This window comes from Mus musculus, chromosome 9 (genome assembly GCF_000001635.26).
Source record: "Mus musculus strain C57BL/6J chromosome 9, GRCm38.p6 C57BL/6J".
Lineage (NCBI taxonomy): Eukaryota > Metazoa > Chordata > Mammalia > Rodentia > Muridae > Mus > Mus musculus.
Window position 1 is genome coordinate 97,070,578 of NC_000075.6, and position 16,099 is coordinate 97,086,676.

At 39.5% G+C, this 16,099-nt stretch overlaps 1 protein-coding gene across 5 annotated transcripts in view; it reads right to left on the reverse strand.

The window, feature by feature from the left end:
• Positions 1 to 4,703: 4,703 nt before the first annotated feature.
• Positions 4,704 to 16,099, reverse strand: part of Slc25a36 (solute carrier family 25, member 36) — a 35,761-nt gene continuing 24,365 nt past the window's right edge. For 2 of the 5 annotated variants that reach the window (XR_379402.3, XM_006510870.4), the window contains 3 exons: positions 14,480 to 14,546; positions 9,616 to 9,905; positions 4,704 to 8,662 (listed from right to left, as the gene is read on the reverse strand). Coding sequence is in view for 3 of the 5 variants with exons in the window: in XM_006510870.4 (XP_006510933.1) it covers positions 8,469 to 8,662; positions 9,616 to 9,905; positions 14,480 to 14,546 (551 nt within the window). In the remaining 2 variants the exon portion in view is untranslated. Of the gene's footprint in view, positions 8,663 to 9,574; positions 9,906 to 14,479; positions 14,547 to 16,099 lie in introns of those variants that run through there. The other 3 variants (NM_138756.4, XM_011242678.3, XR_003947817.1) reach the window with 3 other exon arrangements.

Consider the following 16,099-nt stretch of genomic DNA (forward strand, 5'->3'; position numbering starts at 1 on the left):
AGCTTTATCACTTTTCTTTTTTCTATTTAGGGATTAATTTGATCATTTCCTAGTTTCAAGTAGCATTGATTACATGTTCTCCTCCTTAGTGTAAAAGTTGTTCTCTATCCTTTGGGGCACATTCTTTTCTGGAAGCTTTGAAACTTTTTACATTGTTTTACTTCAAAATTGTTTTCTGGACAAATCTCATTTCTTCTTTGATTCATGTGTTACTTAGAAGTATGCTGTTTAACTTCAGCATATTGGTGAGGCTATTCCAGGTATCTTTCTACATTCCTCTCTAAGGTTTCTTACAAATTTATTCTCACTTCCTGTCATCCAACATATGGTCTACCTTGAATACGCCATATTCATTGTCTAGAGTGATCTAGAAATGCCAACTACATCAAGTTGGTTGAATGTTGCTTATAATAAGTATGTATTTAGTGATGAGTGTGTGTGTGTGTGTGTGTGTGTGTGTGAGGATGGTGTTGACACATTCAACCTTTTAGATTTCTGGAAGATGTTTTTATTCTTTTTAAATAAGTTCTGATGTGTATGCATGTTTGCTCACATGTATACTACATACATGTACACTACATGTATGTCTGTTGCCATGAAGGCCAAAACAGGGTGTTGGAATCCCTGCAATTGAGTCACAGACTAGTCTTTCGTTGTTGTTTTGTTTTTTGAGACAAGGTATCACTGTATAGTCCTGGCCTCCAATTCACAGAGATCCTCTGCCTCCCAGTGCACCGCCATGGCCCTTTATAAGAGCAGTCAGGAGCTCCTAACTGCTGAGCCATCTCTCCAGGCTGACATTACTTCTACTAAGAGTTTATCTATAGAGATAACTTGACATCTACATGATAAGGTCCCACATCAATCTACATGACCTATACTGTGTTTTATGCTCCCACAGGACAACACACACCTGGTCACAAGGGGAGTTTGGGACAAAGCTCTACAAGCCTGCAAATCAGCATTAACCACCTGTACTGCAGAAGTTTACATGGGTGCCATTCTGGAAAACTCACATTAACTCACAAAAGCAAACAAGTGAGTGCAGACAGGAATGGGACTATCGTCCCACTACTGTTATTTATTCTCTCCTCTTCTCCTTGGTTGCTGTGCATGCCCAAATAATGTAATCATTTTTTAAAGAGAGAGAAACTATAGGGCATGTACAAACTCATGGCTACTGCACCCACCATGCTGGACGATGAACGAATAACTGAGACCAGGAAGGAATTTTTTTTAAAAAGTCCTAGAGAAAAATGAAAATACAACATTCCAAAATCCATGGAAAAATTATGAAGGTGGTCTTAAGTGGGCAGTTTACAGCTATTGGTGCCTCCAGTAAGAAGTTAAAGACAGCAAATGAATTTACTTAATGATACAACTTAGGGCCTTGGAAAAACAAAAACAAATCAAATCCCAATCCCTCCATGGGAAAAAAATAGTGCCATCAGGGAAGAAATCAATGAAATAGAAACAATAACAAAATACTAGGAGTCAATGAAACAAAAATTTGGTTAAACAGCTAGATGTAGTTGTTAAACCCTCAGCTAGACTAAAAGAAGAAATAGGAATTAATTATTAAGAAAGAAAGAAAGAAAGAAAGAAAGAAAGAAAGAAAGAAAGAAAGAAAGGAAGGAAGGAAGGAAGGAAGGAAGGAAGGAAGGAAGGAAGGAAGGAAGGAAGGAAGGAAGAAGACCGTTGGTAGTGGCCCACTCTGGAAGCAGAGGTAGGTAGGTGATCCTCTGTGAGTTTAAGGCCAGCCTAATCTACAAAGTGAGTTCCAGGACAGGTACGGTACACACAGAGAAATTCTGTCTCAACAAAGCAAAATAAATTAGAAGAAAGGGGGGCCATCACAACAGACACTGATGAAGTGTATAACATCATTAGGTCTTACCTTAAAAAGTAACACCCCACTAAGTTGGAAAAGCTGAAAGAAATGGGTGAATTTATAGATGCATATGGCCTACAAAAATAACATGAAGATGAGCAATTATGATTACATTAGTAATTCAAAATCTAAAAACAAAAAAGCCCAGGTTATCAGACTTTCCAGTGTTCCTCCAGTGTTCCTAGGCTAGAAAAGGAAGAGACATTACCAAACTCCCTTACGATGCTCCTATTCGCCTGATACCGAACCAAGATGAAACAAAACTCTACATCAATTTCCCTGATGAACATAGACACAAATATTATCAACAAGCTACTTGCAAACAGAATTCAAAAATACATTTAAAAAGATCATTCACAACCATGAAGCTAGTTTTAGTCCAGAGATAGAGACTGTTTAATATACATATCAATAAATGTTATTTATGCCTTTCACGTTAAAGTCTCAAGTGCACTCAGAATAAAAGGAACCTCAGTATCGAAAAAGTTACACGACAAACCTGTATTTTGTTAATATAATCCAAAGGTGTCCATTTTCTATACTCTTATTCAATCATACTAGAAGTCTTAAACTAAAGCCACAACCTAAGCAGACAAATAAAAGAAAACCAGGAAAGAAGTCCAAACACCTCTATTTGTAGATGGTATGATTCTATACACAAAAGAATATAAAGAAACTACCAAAAAAACTCTTAAAACTGTTGAACACAGGGCTGGAGAGATGGCTCAGGGGTTAAGAGCACTGACTGCTCTTCCAGAGGTCCTGAGTTCAATTCCCAGCAACCACATGGCGGCTCACAACCATCTGTAAATGGAACCAGATGCCCTCTTCTGCTGTGTCTGAAGACAGCTACAGTGGACTCATAAATAAAATAAATTCTCAAATATAAAAATTGTTAAAAATACATTAAGATGTGACTGACACAAAATATTCTTTTAAGCCGGTGGTGGTGGCACACGCTTTAAAAACAAACAAACAGGGCTGGTGAGATGGCTCAGTGGGTAAGAGCACCCGACTGCTCTTCCAAAGGTCAGGAGTTCAAATCCCAGCAACCACATGGTGGCTCACAACCATCCGATCACGAGATCTGACTCCCTCTTCTGGAGTGTCTGAAGACAGCTACAGTGTACTTAAAAAATAAAAAAAAATAAAAAAATAAAACAAACAAACAAACAAACAACAACAACAAAACCTGTTGAACACAGCAAAATGGTTGGATACAAAATTAACATAAAACTCAACAGCCTTCCTACATACCAGTAAGAAACATACTTGATGGGCTGGAGAGATGGCTCAGTGGTTAAGAGCACTGACTGCTCTTCTAAAGGTCCTGAGTTTGAATCTCGGCAACCACATGGTGGCTCACTACCATCCATAATGAGATCTGACACCCTCTTCTAGAGTGCCTGAAAACAGCTACAGTGTATTTACATATAATAAATAAATAAATCCTTTAAAAAAACATACTTGAGGAAATAAAAGGAAACAATTTTATTCATAATAGTTTAAAAAGTATCTTGAAGGGGAAAAATCTAACAAAGATTGAAAAAAAATCTGTATAATGAATATGCCTTAAGTTTTACGAGTTATACAAATGTGACAGTAAGGTGTGGTAAATATTCAGGGGTTTCTACCACACCTTAGGTCATTAGTTCCCAAATAAAATTCACAAAGCCTTTATACTTATAGTAAAACCTAAAAGCATGGGGCTGGAGAGATGGCTCAGCGGTTAAGAGCACTGACTGCTTTTCCAAGGGTCCTGAGTTCAAATCTCAGTAACCACATGGTGGCTCACAAGCATCCAAAGACCTCACAACATCTTCTGGTGTGTCTGAAGGCAGCTACAGTGTATTTATATATAATAATAAATAAATCTTAAAAAAAAAAAAAGAAAAACCTAAAAGCACTAGAGCTGGGCAGATATCCACCCTCTCTGTTCTTTTGTCTACATCTCTGTCAATAATCCCAAGATATCACTTTCCTTGTTCCTTCTGGGCTGCTCAGATTCCAATTGGCCAGTCTTCGTGGCCATGTGCTCATGATCTATCTATTCCATGGTGACTTCTTCCTTCTCTCTCTTGGCCTCTCCTCAGACCCCCAAAAGCCTGTGAAACCAAAGCCCCACCTACCTCTTCTGCTTAGCTACAGGCATCTTTATTCAACCAATAGTTTTATATTAAGGAACAAAATTTGTACAACAAAAGCTGGCATGAGAATTCGCTCACCTTGAAGCAACAGATACAGAATTAAGCATTCAACATAGCAGCAGACCAAACCTCCACACTAAGGCCGAGAAAGCATAAATCCAAATTCCTCTCCTTAACATTTAGTAAAACACACACCCATACCCCTTAACATGAGACATGAACTAAATCATACCAATCTCTATACAACAGGACAGATCTCATCTGGCTTCTGTGCCTATAAGAACATGTAAACTTGGAAACTTAAAACATGACAACTGAAAGAAGTAGGTGGAAACAAGAGCACAATTCAGTTAAACAACTACTATTTAATGTGTTTTTATGTGAGAGGTCAAGTGTCACAGTCTGCAAGGAAACTCAAAGGATAATTGGAGGAGTTGGTTTTTCCTCCCACCATGTGAACCCCACTCAGGTGGTCAGACTTGGCAGCAAGCACCTCATCTGCTTAGCCACCTTGCCTGTCCACTACCATCGTTTTTAATCCATATCCCCTACTATGTATGGATTCACCTGGTCACTCTATAAGCTCTCTGGTTTAAAAAAATATTAACTTTCTTGAAATCTATTATTAGGACAAAAAAGTTAGTGTGAAAATGTCACTACCTAGATAGAGTACATCAATTTAATACTCTAACCAGACTCACTGTTCAGTGCTGTACAAATTGGATGTTTTGACAGATGAAAAGCATTGAATTCAAAGATCAACAGATTTGTAAGACCACACACCAACAGATTCAAGGTATGAAGGAATTACACTATCTGACCTTTTTATACCCAGATATTATCAGGTTTAACAGGCAGAAAGTTTTTTTGCGTAACTCAGAACAATGCAGTCTGTTCTACACACAGCCTAATGCTGGTACAATGATATCACCATTATAAAATCTTAAGATACACATTTTTAAAAGCACATTTTAATTTTTTGAATTTTAATTCAAGTACAAGTCAGCTAGTTAACATAAACAGAACATAAATGCACATAATTTGCAGCCATGTACAAAAACCGCAACAATAGCAACACTCACATGAATGGGCAAAGCTCATCAGCTCTTTTAAAGCTGACTACACTGTGAGTGATTGGTATAATTTAATTCACATCCACTGGGGTACATTCAGAAAGGTTAGCATAGCTGATCAGAACTAGTCCTTTATTTTCTAAAGTGGACAGCATAAAAACCCAGGTGCAATTAGGGAGAAACAAAGTTATAGGGGATGTGAGGGGCAGAAAGCACTCTTCATTTTATATTATAGTAAAGGTCTGTCTTCTTTACCCAGATGTGTGGATCTCCTTAGGAATGTTGGAAGTCACAGTAAAGAAGGAGAGCGAGCTGTGCATCAGCCGCAGGGGTCCCTATCAGACGGGCAGATTGGACAGAAGAGCATGTGAACTGAGAAATACGAAGGAAGGGCCTTGGAGGAAGGGGGACACTGATATCTACCACTTAAGTTCTTCAAACTGAAATAATGATTTCATGGATTTTTAAAGCCCCCCATGTTTAGACTTCGGTGACATTCACTCTTCTGGACACCCCATGTTGTGCTCATCCTAATAAGGCTACCAAAAGTGGACAAAGGACCAGGCTGTGTGACCTAACAACGCTGTCATGGTATCAGAATTACAAGCTAGCTCGAGCCCCTCTGAGTCGGGATGGTTCCACACAGTTGTACAATGAGAACTGGAACAAGGTCCGTGAGCGTGGAGGGGCAAGCCTGTAACGCTGGTACTTATAGGCAAAGGCAGGGGAAGCAGGAGTCAGGGTCATCTCAGGCAACAAGAGTCCAAAAATAAAACAAACAAAAGTTGAAGTAAAAGCCAACCCAGGCAACTTAAAGCACTGTATGGTATCCCATGACAGCTTGGCAACTCACCATCTGGATTATCCAAATTTCAAGCATTTGAGCCACAGGAGCTGCTGCTGTGTGAGGGTTGCTTCTAGTAGCTACTGCTCTAGCCCGGCTGAGTGAGTTCACTTTTTTGAGAAGACTGCAACAAAAGTATACAACAAGATCCACCCTAGCTCTTTAAGACATTAAAAAAAAGATTATCTAATTGAAAACAAGTTTTAAAAAAATCCAATGCTCTGAGTATGCACTTAAAAAAAAACATTACAATTAGAATCTTCAAAGAAATACTTCATAGACAAACTATATAAAACATATATATGATTTCCGTTTTTTTGGATTATCTCTGTCATGAAGTAAACTGTGGTACACAATGCTCAGGGAAAAAAAAAAAAAAACAGATCTCCTTGCTCCTTTCCAGCGGTTGCTTTACAAGTAACCACTGAGACTCTAAAACCCCGTTTCTTGCAGATCACACGCTAACTTTAAAAGCACTAGAGGCTAATGTGAGTTTTACTTGTAAAATACCGACTGCTACATGTTATCCCTGAAGGACACTTATTGTGGACTTGCTACGACAACACAAGCTGTTCCTTGGCTGCTGGTTTTCATGTCATTCTTCATCATCTGAGATCTGTGTAACACAGGAGAACATGTCTGACATTCAACATAATTGTTATTGATCTTCACAGAGCAAATGGCGCTGTATTAGGCAGTATCAGTGGCACCTGAAGAGGCAAACACTATAGCCTGAGACCTTCTCTACACATTTAAGTTAAACCCCTGCGTGGGGATTTATTTTTTGGTATGTTCCATGTCATAGATGTCAAAGCTACAATAATTCCAAAGGTAACGGATCTAAACGTGCCTTTGGTCTCCAAATAGATTGGAATATTTTTAATTCCAATTGAGCACCTCAAAAACATCCAGTTACTGATTACAAGGAAGTCAAGGTGAGAAATTTAAGAGGGATTAAACTTCATTGGTGACAGCAGAGAAAGCTTTCAATGGCATGCGGCTATTTTTTTCCATAATAATGTGGCATTACACAGCATACTTAAAATACTGTAAGATCTCCAAAACATACCTAAAATCCAGAAAAATATTATGAACACTGCTTCTGCCTAATACATAACAATGTTAAAGAAATTAACATGAATTCTCTCCTGACCCTTACCCCCTCAAAAGGCCACAAAGTGCATTCACAAAGTCATTCTGAAGAGAAAGCCATTGCACAAAGTGTAAAGTGAAGGTCCTCTGATGAGCACCACACTAGAGTTTAATTGTAGACGTTTCATATGCCAGTATAGCAACATCCATAGGAAAATCTATAGTATTGCAGCAAATACCTTTATAATGGCCATATATATTAAAGTATTCAAACATGTTGTTGACTCAACAGCAAAATTTAAAAACTATTATCTTGTTAACACAATGAACTAAAACTAGCCTGACTCTATGAGAGAGCATTTAGGGAACTAGGAATAACATTTGTGCAATGTAGCACACTCGCTTACAGGCTCTCTGCCAACTAAGATTTATTGTATCTGATAGCTGAGCGTGTCTTTTTGTAATATTTATATTGTCCTAAATATTAATATCACTTCAAGGAGCCTATAAAGGGCAAAACTGAAAATTACCATTTCCTCTACCAACAAAGAATAACTTATACAGATGTGGAAATAATTCAAAGGTTAAAATTCTTAATGTGAAAGTAAGTAGAAAAAATTCAAGTTGTTAGTTTTCTACTTTTAAAGTAAATAATATGTAGGTATGAGACTGTGATAATCACATTATGAATCAAAATTATATCCATACCTGCATCACATAATTGGAAAAGGTATGAGGATGCTAAGTCACTGAGTCAGTATCCACTAGCTTATTTTATAGTCCCAAACCATTAGCTGTGTGTGTTTGTTTGATATGTTCAATTATGATGGAGATCTTTTAGATGTGACCATAACATTTTGATGTTGAAAATGTGAAGTATTTAGATACTACTTCACTGGCTGTCAAAATACAGTGATTATGGGTGTCAGATAACATAAAACACTGTAACAGGCAGGCCCTCCTGGGGAAGTGTTACTGAGGATCGACTTGTTATTTTACAGTATTGCAGACGTTCAAGTTAGTCATTTGTAATTGTCACTACCATCTTTGGAAAATTACAGTACAGTATACACTTAGGAATGATTTTGTTTAAACAACCAAAAATGCTCATGGAATCAACACTGTATTCTGAATGTCATAAACCAGTAAAACAAACTGGAGCTGGTGAACAATAGAGAAAATGGCAATTTTGAGAAAGGAATGCTTTTCAAAGCATTCTTGACGAGGCGGCCCAGGGTTTACTCACTGAAAGATTAATGTCGTATGGTACCTTACTTCCTAAAACCAAACTTCCACTCAGCCATAGTAGTTACATGTTTCCCAACTACTGTCTTCTGTCCACCATGCTGGCTGGCTTCAAGATTCCATGGTCCACTGTGATCTTTTGGTCTTCCTGCTCTGCAGTATGGCAGCCCTTGCTGCTATCCGTTGAGAAGGTAGACCACCAGTTCGTAGGTGGCCATCATAATGGCCGTGTTTGGAATCTGCCTCACCAGATGAGTTGTTAGACCGCGGTAAAGAGATCCATAGCCTTCTTCTTGAACAATCAAAGACAATGTTTGAAAAAAAGACCTATATTTTGTCCCTTCTTCACGTAGTCTTGTTCTTACAACTTCTGTATAGGAAAAACAAAAGAAAATATTTATTTATTTATTTATTTTTGTTTTTTTTTTTTCAAGACAGGGTTTCTCTGTGTAGCCCTGGCTGTCCTGGAACTCACTCTGTAGACCAGGCTGGCCTGGAACTCAGAAATCCGCCTGCCTCTGCCTCCCGAGTGCTGGGATTAAAGGCTTGCGCCACCACCGCCCAGCAAAGAAAATCATTTTACTGCAACCTTTTTACCCTCCTCCTTACCGAGCACAGAGCTCATCTGTCACTATAAACTCATGACAGTGATTCAGTGTATAGCTAGCTTCCTGAGACCAGTCAGACTGGATAAACACCAAACTAATACAGCCATATACACTAAGTAAAATATAAGGGTATATAATAAATACAGCCTGATGAACAAATAATATTCATAAATATAGTAAAGATGAATACAGGATATATTAGAAGCAATTTTTTGGTGGGCATGCTTAATGTGGCAATATAAAATAATATAAAATTGCTTGGGTCCTTGTAATTTAAAGACTTTAAATCTGGGATCCATTTCTGACATACCCTTGGGCAAATTACAATTTTAACATTTCTTCTTGTTTTCCATTTAAACATGATGGCATGACTAGACTTAAAACTACTATTTTTTTTTTTAAAGATTTATTTATTTATTATATGTAAGTACACTGTAGCTGTCTTCAGACACTCCAGAAGAGGGAGTCAGATCTTGTTACAGATGGTTGTGAGCCACCATGTGGTTGCTGGGATTTGAACTCTGGACCTTCGGAAGAGCAGTCGGGTGCTCTTACCCACTGAGCCGTCTCACCAGCCCTAAAACTACTATTAAGATCAGCATCTTCTTATATGGCAGCTGAGTGTTGTATGCCCCAGAGGGTGATGCACTGCTCTGGCCCAGCTATACTCTCACCGTGTGGATACGCTATGGTTGTGGCCCAGCTATTCTCTCACCGTGTGGATACGCTATGGTTGTGGCACAGGTTTTTGAGGTGGCAGCAGCTAGCATCATTCTCACAAAATCCGATGCTTCTTTCACAGACTCCTCATCAGTTTCCATCATAGAAGCAGTCTTACATTCCAGTAGTTTTTGCTTTATACTTTCATAAATAACAAAATGGATAACAGTCTCTGATATGCCGGCATAGGAGGCAGACATGCCCCTATAAAATCCTCGCAGTCCGTCTGTCTGATAGACTTTACGAACACATTCAAAAGCACCCATTTGCTTTTCCCCACGAGTCCTGCAAATAAAAGGGAAAATATTACTGGCATTAAGTACTGGAAGATTTTTATCGAAGTTAACAAAATATGTATTTCTTAAATATGGCACTCTTTATTCTTTCCCTACTTTTATGGAACTCCATGCCATGCTCAAATGTTGACCCAAGCAAGACTCAAAAAGTATCAAACCCCAAAGTCTTACACTGTGAACATTCAGTTCCAAGGAGGCTAAATTTCCTTTGCAGTTACTGACATGAGACAATGAGGGTCGGCATTGTCTGTGTTGTGTGCATCATCATCTCAACAACACTCTGGGAAGCAGAGGGCAGTGGATCTTTTATGAGTTTGAGGCCAGCTTAGTCTACACAGTGAGTTCCAGGCCAGCCAGAACTACATAATTAAGACTCTGTCTCAAAAAAACCAAACAAACTAACCTCACCCCCAAAGGCCAAGGGAGGTGTTAAATTATGATACTGCATCTTTTTAAAAAAAATATTTATTTATTTATTATATGTAAATACACTATAGCTGTCTTCAGACACTAAGAAGAGGGAGTCAGATCTCATTACAGATGGTTGTGAGCCACCATGTGGTTGCTGGGATTTGAACTCCCGACCTTCGGAAGAGCAGCCGGGTGCTCTTACCCATTGAGCCATCTCACCAGCCCATGATACTGCATCTTAAAGTAAGGATCATAATTAGTTTTTTTTTCAATTTCACAAAGGCCCAGCTGAAAAGCTATCAGACAAATGCCTGACAGACTCCCTTGGAGCAGCTTGGTAAATGGCCACTCTGTCCCTACATTTCCAAATATAATCTCTTTCAGTGCCGCATGAGGGCACTGTAGCTATCCCTAAAGGGTACATTCTTCCATTCTTGTGATACGTGGCTGATCTTTTCCCTTCACCTAAAAATGCGACTGGGGTTAAAGAGTTTTGGGTCAGTATCACTGGTAAAGGAGATTTCAGGACAGACTAAGTGATCACTTTATGCAGAAAGGGGGCAAGCAGAACAAAGAGAAATATAGATACAGTTGAAAAAAAAAAAAGAGCACCAGGAAATGTAATGTTGGAACCAAGTTCTCTTTTATTGCTTTTGTTTTATTGGTTATTTATTTACATTTCAAATGTTATCTCCCTTTCCCGGTTTCCTCTCTACAACCCTCCATTGCACCCTCTACACCCTGCTTCTGTGAGGGTGCTTCCCTCACCCATCCACCCACTCCTGCCTCCCCACCCTAGCACTCCCCTACACTGGTAAATCCAGCCTCCACAAGACAAGGGCCTCCCCTCCCACTGATGCCAGATAAGGCCATCCTCTGCTACATATGCTGCTGGAGCCACAGGGCCCTCCATGTGTACTCTTTGGTTGGTGGTTTAGTCCCTGGGAGCTCTGGGGGTCTGTTTGGTTGATATTGATGTTCTTCCTATGGGGTTGTAAACCCCTTCAGCTCCTTCAGTCCTTCCCCTAACTCCTCCATTGGGGTCCCTGTGCTCAGTCTGATAGTTGGCTGCGAACATCTGCATCTGTATTGGTCAGACTCTGGCCGAGTATCTCAAAGGACAGTTATACCAGGTGGAACCAAGTTCTTTGTTCAAAGAGACTAAAAAGTTTAGTTGGGCGGTGGTGGTGAAGCACAAATGCCTTTAATTCTAGCACTCAGGAAGCAGGAACAGGTAGGCAGATCTCTTAGTTCAAGGCCAGCTTGGTCCCTAGAGGGAGCTCCAGCCAGGGCTACAGAGAGAAACCCTATCTCCAAAAAAGGGTCGTGGTGGTAGGAAAGGTGGTGGTTAAGAACACTGGCTGATCTTCCCAGCACACATATGGTGGCTGATAGCCATCTGTAATTGTAGCCCCATGGGATCCAGTACTCTTCTAGTGTGCAAATGTACATATAGTCAAAACACCCACATAGATAAAATGCATAAATAAATCTTTAAAGGAAAAAAAAAAAGCTTAAGGAAAGGTCTGATTCAAAGGGGAATAAAGGGAATAGTACCTTCAGGAAACGGCACTGCCCAGCTAATCCAGACCTATACCTAGAAACTATCAACAAGCCTTTTACCTGTAATCTTCTGTTCTCTAGAGAACCCTGACTAATACAACCAGATAAGATCGGCTATTTAAGAAGTATAATCTCAAAAAAAAAAAAAAAAAAAGTGAACTCTCCCTTTTCTCCACTGAGGCCAACAGGAGCTGAGATGGAATACCTCAGCTGCACTGCTGCCTCTAGTCTGCTCTCAGATGACAAAACATCCCCCAAGTCTTATATTTTAGATTCTCTGAGATTTATTCTTATTGGTTCTTGATTAAAACAGGCTTTAAGCAGGGCAGTGGTGGTGTAGGCCTGTAATCCCAGCACTTAGGACAGCCAGGGCTATACAGAGAAACCCTGCCTCGAAAAACCAAAAGCAGGCTTTAAAAAAGAATCATCCATTGATCTATCCATTTAAAATAAATCCCAGTGACTCCAGGTGAATCTTATAACATGAAGCAGTACTTGCTCAACATAGCTCTGTTGAATGAGTAAACTTTTTCTTGGTAAACCTGAGGTCAGTGGTAACTAAGGAAGTCTACCACCATAGGGCTGCGGCCTCCCAGCTCAGCGCTTTTGGACATAGGTCACTGGGTTAAGCAATGGTCCTTTCTCTAGACTAGCTATGAGGTCATTTATTTAGCTGTTAGGAGGCCCTTACAAGGAGCTATACAGGTAATAATCACTACTTTGGCTTGGTTAACCTATCATCCCCCAATAAGCAGCACATAAAACTCCAAAATACGGGCAGTTTTCTTATTTAGACTGTCTCATTATCAGCTATTATATAGCTTTTGCTTTTGGTAGGAGATCCACATTTCAAATGAAACAGAAGCACCAACAAATACTCAATAGTGGCCCTCAGTGCTAGAAAGTGCTATGCAGAAGGCTGGGGAAGGAGTTTCAACCAGATTTACTTGCTGTGGACTCAATATGCACAATACTGATTGGCTAGGCAAGATGAACCTACTGGCGTAACACTGGCAGGCCTATTTCAGGGGATGCCCATCTGCTTTCCGACTGGATCAGACAGAGGCTTGCTCCAGAGGAAAAGTTTCACAGTTGGTTCTAAAAACTGGTCAAACCCCGTGACTAATGGGGAAATGATTGCTAAATGGACATGACAGGCCCGTCAGATGGCTGTCAGTGCCATGCTCATGCCACAGAAGGATGCTGCTAAATGGACATGACAGGCCCGTCAGATGGCTGTCAGTGCCATGCTCATGCCACAGAAGGATGCTGCTAAATGGACATGACAGGCCCGTCAGATGGCTGTCAGTGCCATGCTCATGCCACAGAAGGATGCTGCTAAATGGACATGACAGGCCCGTCAGATGGCTGTCAGTGCCATGCTCATGCCACAGAAGGATGCTGCTAAATGGACATGACAGGCCCGTCAGATGGCTGTCAGTGCCATGCTCATGCCACAGAAGGATGCTGCTAAATGGACATGACAGGCCCGTCAGATGGCTGTCAGTGCCATGCTCACGCCACAGAAGGAGGCTGCTGCCAGCTTCTTTTTGCAAAGGTGAGCTGTGACTACAGACTGTCAAGAGACAAAGAATCAACAACTGTTGCATGTTCAGCTATAAGTGGGTTGTCTGCATAACCTCTTCCAAGACTCAGCAAATACTGCTGGAAGAAGGGAAGAGACAGGGGGATGACACAGAATGATTTCTAGTCATGAGGATGGCACTAGAGTCGTGGCAGCTGTGATGCCCTGAGCAGGATCTCTACATAACTGTCCTGTCAGCACTGCTGAGGGAGTGGAAGGGGTTCATAGAGTGCCGCTCTCTCCTGGGGATTTGGGTATAGTTAAAGGTTGATGGGGCATAGAATTTCTTTAGTGGTGTAGCTATTTTAAGGGGCCTACCCTCTTTAAAACAAACTCTTACCCATGGCTTCTGGAAATAATCCTAAAGAAACTCATAGCAGCACACACACGAAAGACAAAAGGAGAAATGGAGCTAGTATCACTGAAAATGGAACAGGAGAGAGAACGTATGTGTATGTGTGTGTATTAGAAATGCATCCTGTCCATGTGTGAAAATGTAATGCCATCCCACTTTTGTGTATAAAATTAGCAGCCAAAAAGGGACACTGCCCTGCTTAAAGCCTGTTTTAATCAATTACAAATACAAATTTATACATAAAAAATTAGCTAAATCCATGTTGGCTTTTTTTTTTAAGAATAAAAAAATTAATTTAAGGCTGGTGAGATGGCTCAGCAGTTAGAAGACTATCTGCTCTTCCAGAGATAGAGTTCAACTCCCAGCAACAACATGGTAGCTCACGACCATCTATAATGGGGTATGATGCCCTCTCCTGGCATACAAGTGTACATGCAGACAGAGTACACACTTATTTACAAAAAAAAAAAAAAAAAAAAGGAATAACTATATTGAGCTAGGTGTGGTGACTCACCTGTAAGCACAACACTTGGAAGGCTGAGGCAGTAAGATCAACATGCATTTGCATTTGAGGGCAGCCTGTGCTCCTCCCGGGCTACAGTAAGACCCTGTCTCAAAACCAAAACAAACCAAACAAACAAAAACATACCTTGCATCAAGCTGTAAGCGAGTCTTTATAAGCCAAATGGGGTTTGTTGCAGTGATTGCAGTAAAACCTAAACAAATATATTTAAAATGTGTCAGTAGAGAGGAAATACATTATTCACATTAAGGATCTTTACATTATATGAATCTATATTAAAGAAAATGTCTAGCAATGTTGAAACTATTAACTGATACAGGCTTCACACTTTTCATTTTATGTTCTAGTGACCATGAACACCTGTTCACAATTCTGGCCTTTCTAGATGATTCTGTCAGGAGCAGACTGACCTCACTTCAAGTGTTCTCCTAATCTACATGAAAACATGGTGTTCTCCCCTATAATCCAAGTTCACAAACATGCATTCTAAAACAGTTGCCTGGGGGTGAATCTATTACCTGCCACACTACATTCAAAGAGAATCCAACATAAATGGCATTATATACTAATATTTTGGTCTGTGGACCAGAAGTTTGGCCCATCATTTTTTTTTTAAATAATATTAACACAGAGGTAAGATTTCTGCTAGGATTAACAGGAGGGGTCACTTATTACCCAATTAAACAAGTATAAACTCTTAAAAAGTTTGTCCAAAAAGTTACAGACCGGAATTCTCTCCTCCCTTCTACAGACAATGAAGAAAGTGAGTAGGGTAGAAGGCAGCCCTCTGTCACTACAGTCACCTAGTGACACCACTGCAGAGCAGCAGTGGCCATGGCGGGGTGGCTCAGCTTTAGAGCAAATTAGGATCGCTGGAGCAGTGTGCTTCTGGGACCAAGTATTATCTTTAATTTTTAGCAAAACAGCATAGAAAATGCTATCTTATGAACAAGAATTTATAAAGATGTTTCATCTATAGAAGAGTATTTAGTTTGCTTTCCCAAATAAGATCAGTAACATAAACTTCACAGAACTACATTTATTCAACTGGCCTTTACATCCATTACATAAACTCAGATAGAGAAATAAGGAACCTAGTTATTTTAATACCTTCTATCAAATACTATCATGTCAAGCGGGTTGCTTTTAGAAAGACATACTATACCCAACACATTTAATATGAGAAAAATGCTGTGATGTATTTAATCCTACTATAAAAGTTATTAGAGCCAGTCATAAACTTTCTTTGGCTTTTAAAGCTGCTACATTAAGTGGAATGATCTAACTCAACTGTTCTTTCCCTTTCTGCAGTATCAGATAATTAACTTACTCAAACTTTACTTCTTTTAAGCCCTGCTTTAACACTGTAAAAGTAGCCACATCTCACACAAAGAAGTGTCCCAATTAAGCCTATTTAGCAAGATAAAGTTTGGCTTATTAACTTTTAAATACTATTTTGACTAGTATATAATATAGTTTCTACTTTCCTTAAGTGCTTTTAATACTACATAGAGAGAAATGAGACCAATAACTTTGGCATTAGCAGGTAATAACATAATCAATTTGAAATATGGAACAGACTGTCAAAGAATATCCTTTTTAATAAGAGGTTCTCATGAGTTTACTCTTGGTGGAAAAAAAAAGTTGACTATCAGACTAGTTTAAATATTTTTCTTATACGCTTAGTCTGAGAATGAATGCACACTGTTATTTTCTTCCTTTGAATCTTATTTTTCTAAATAAGAA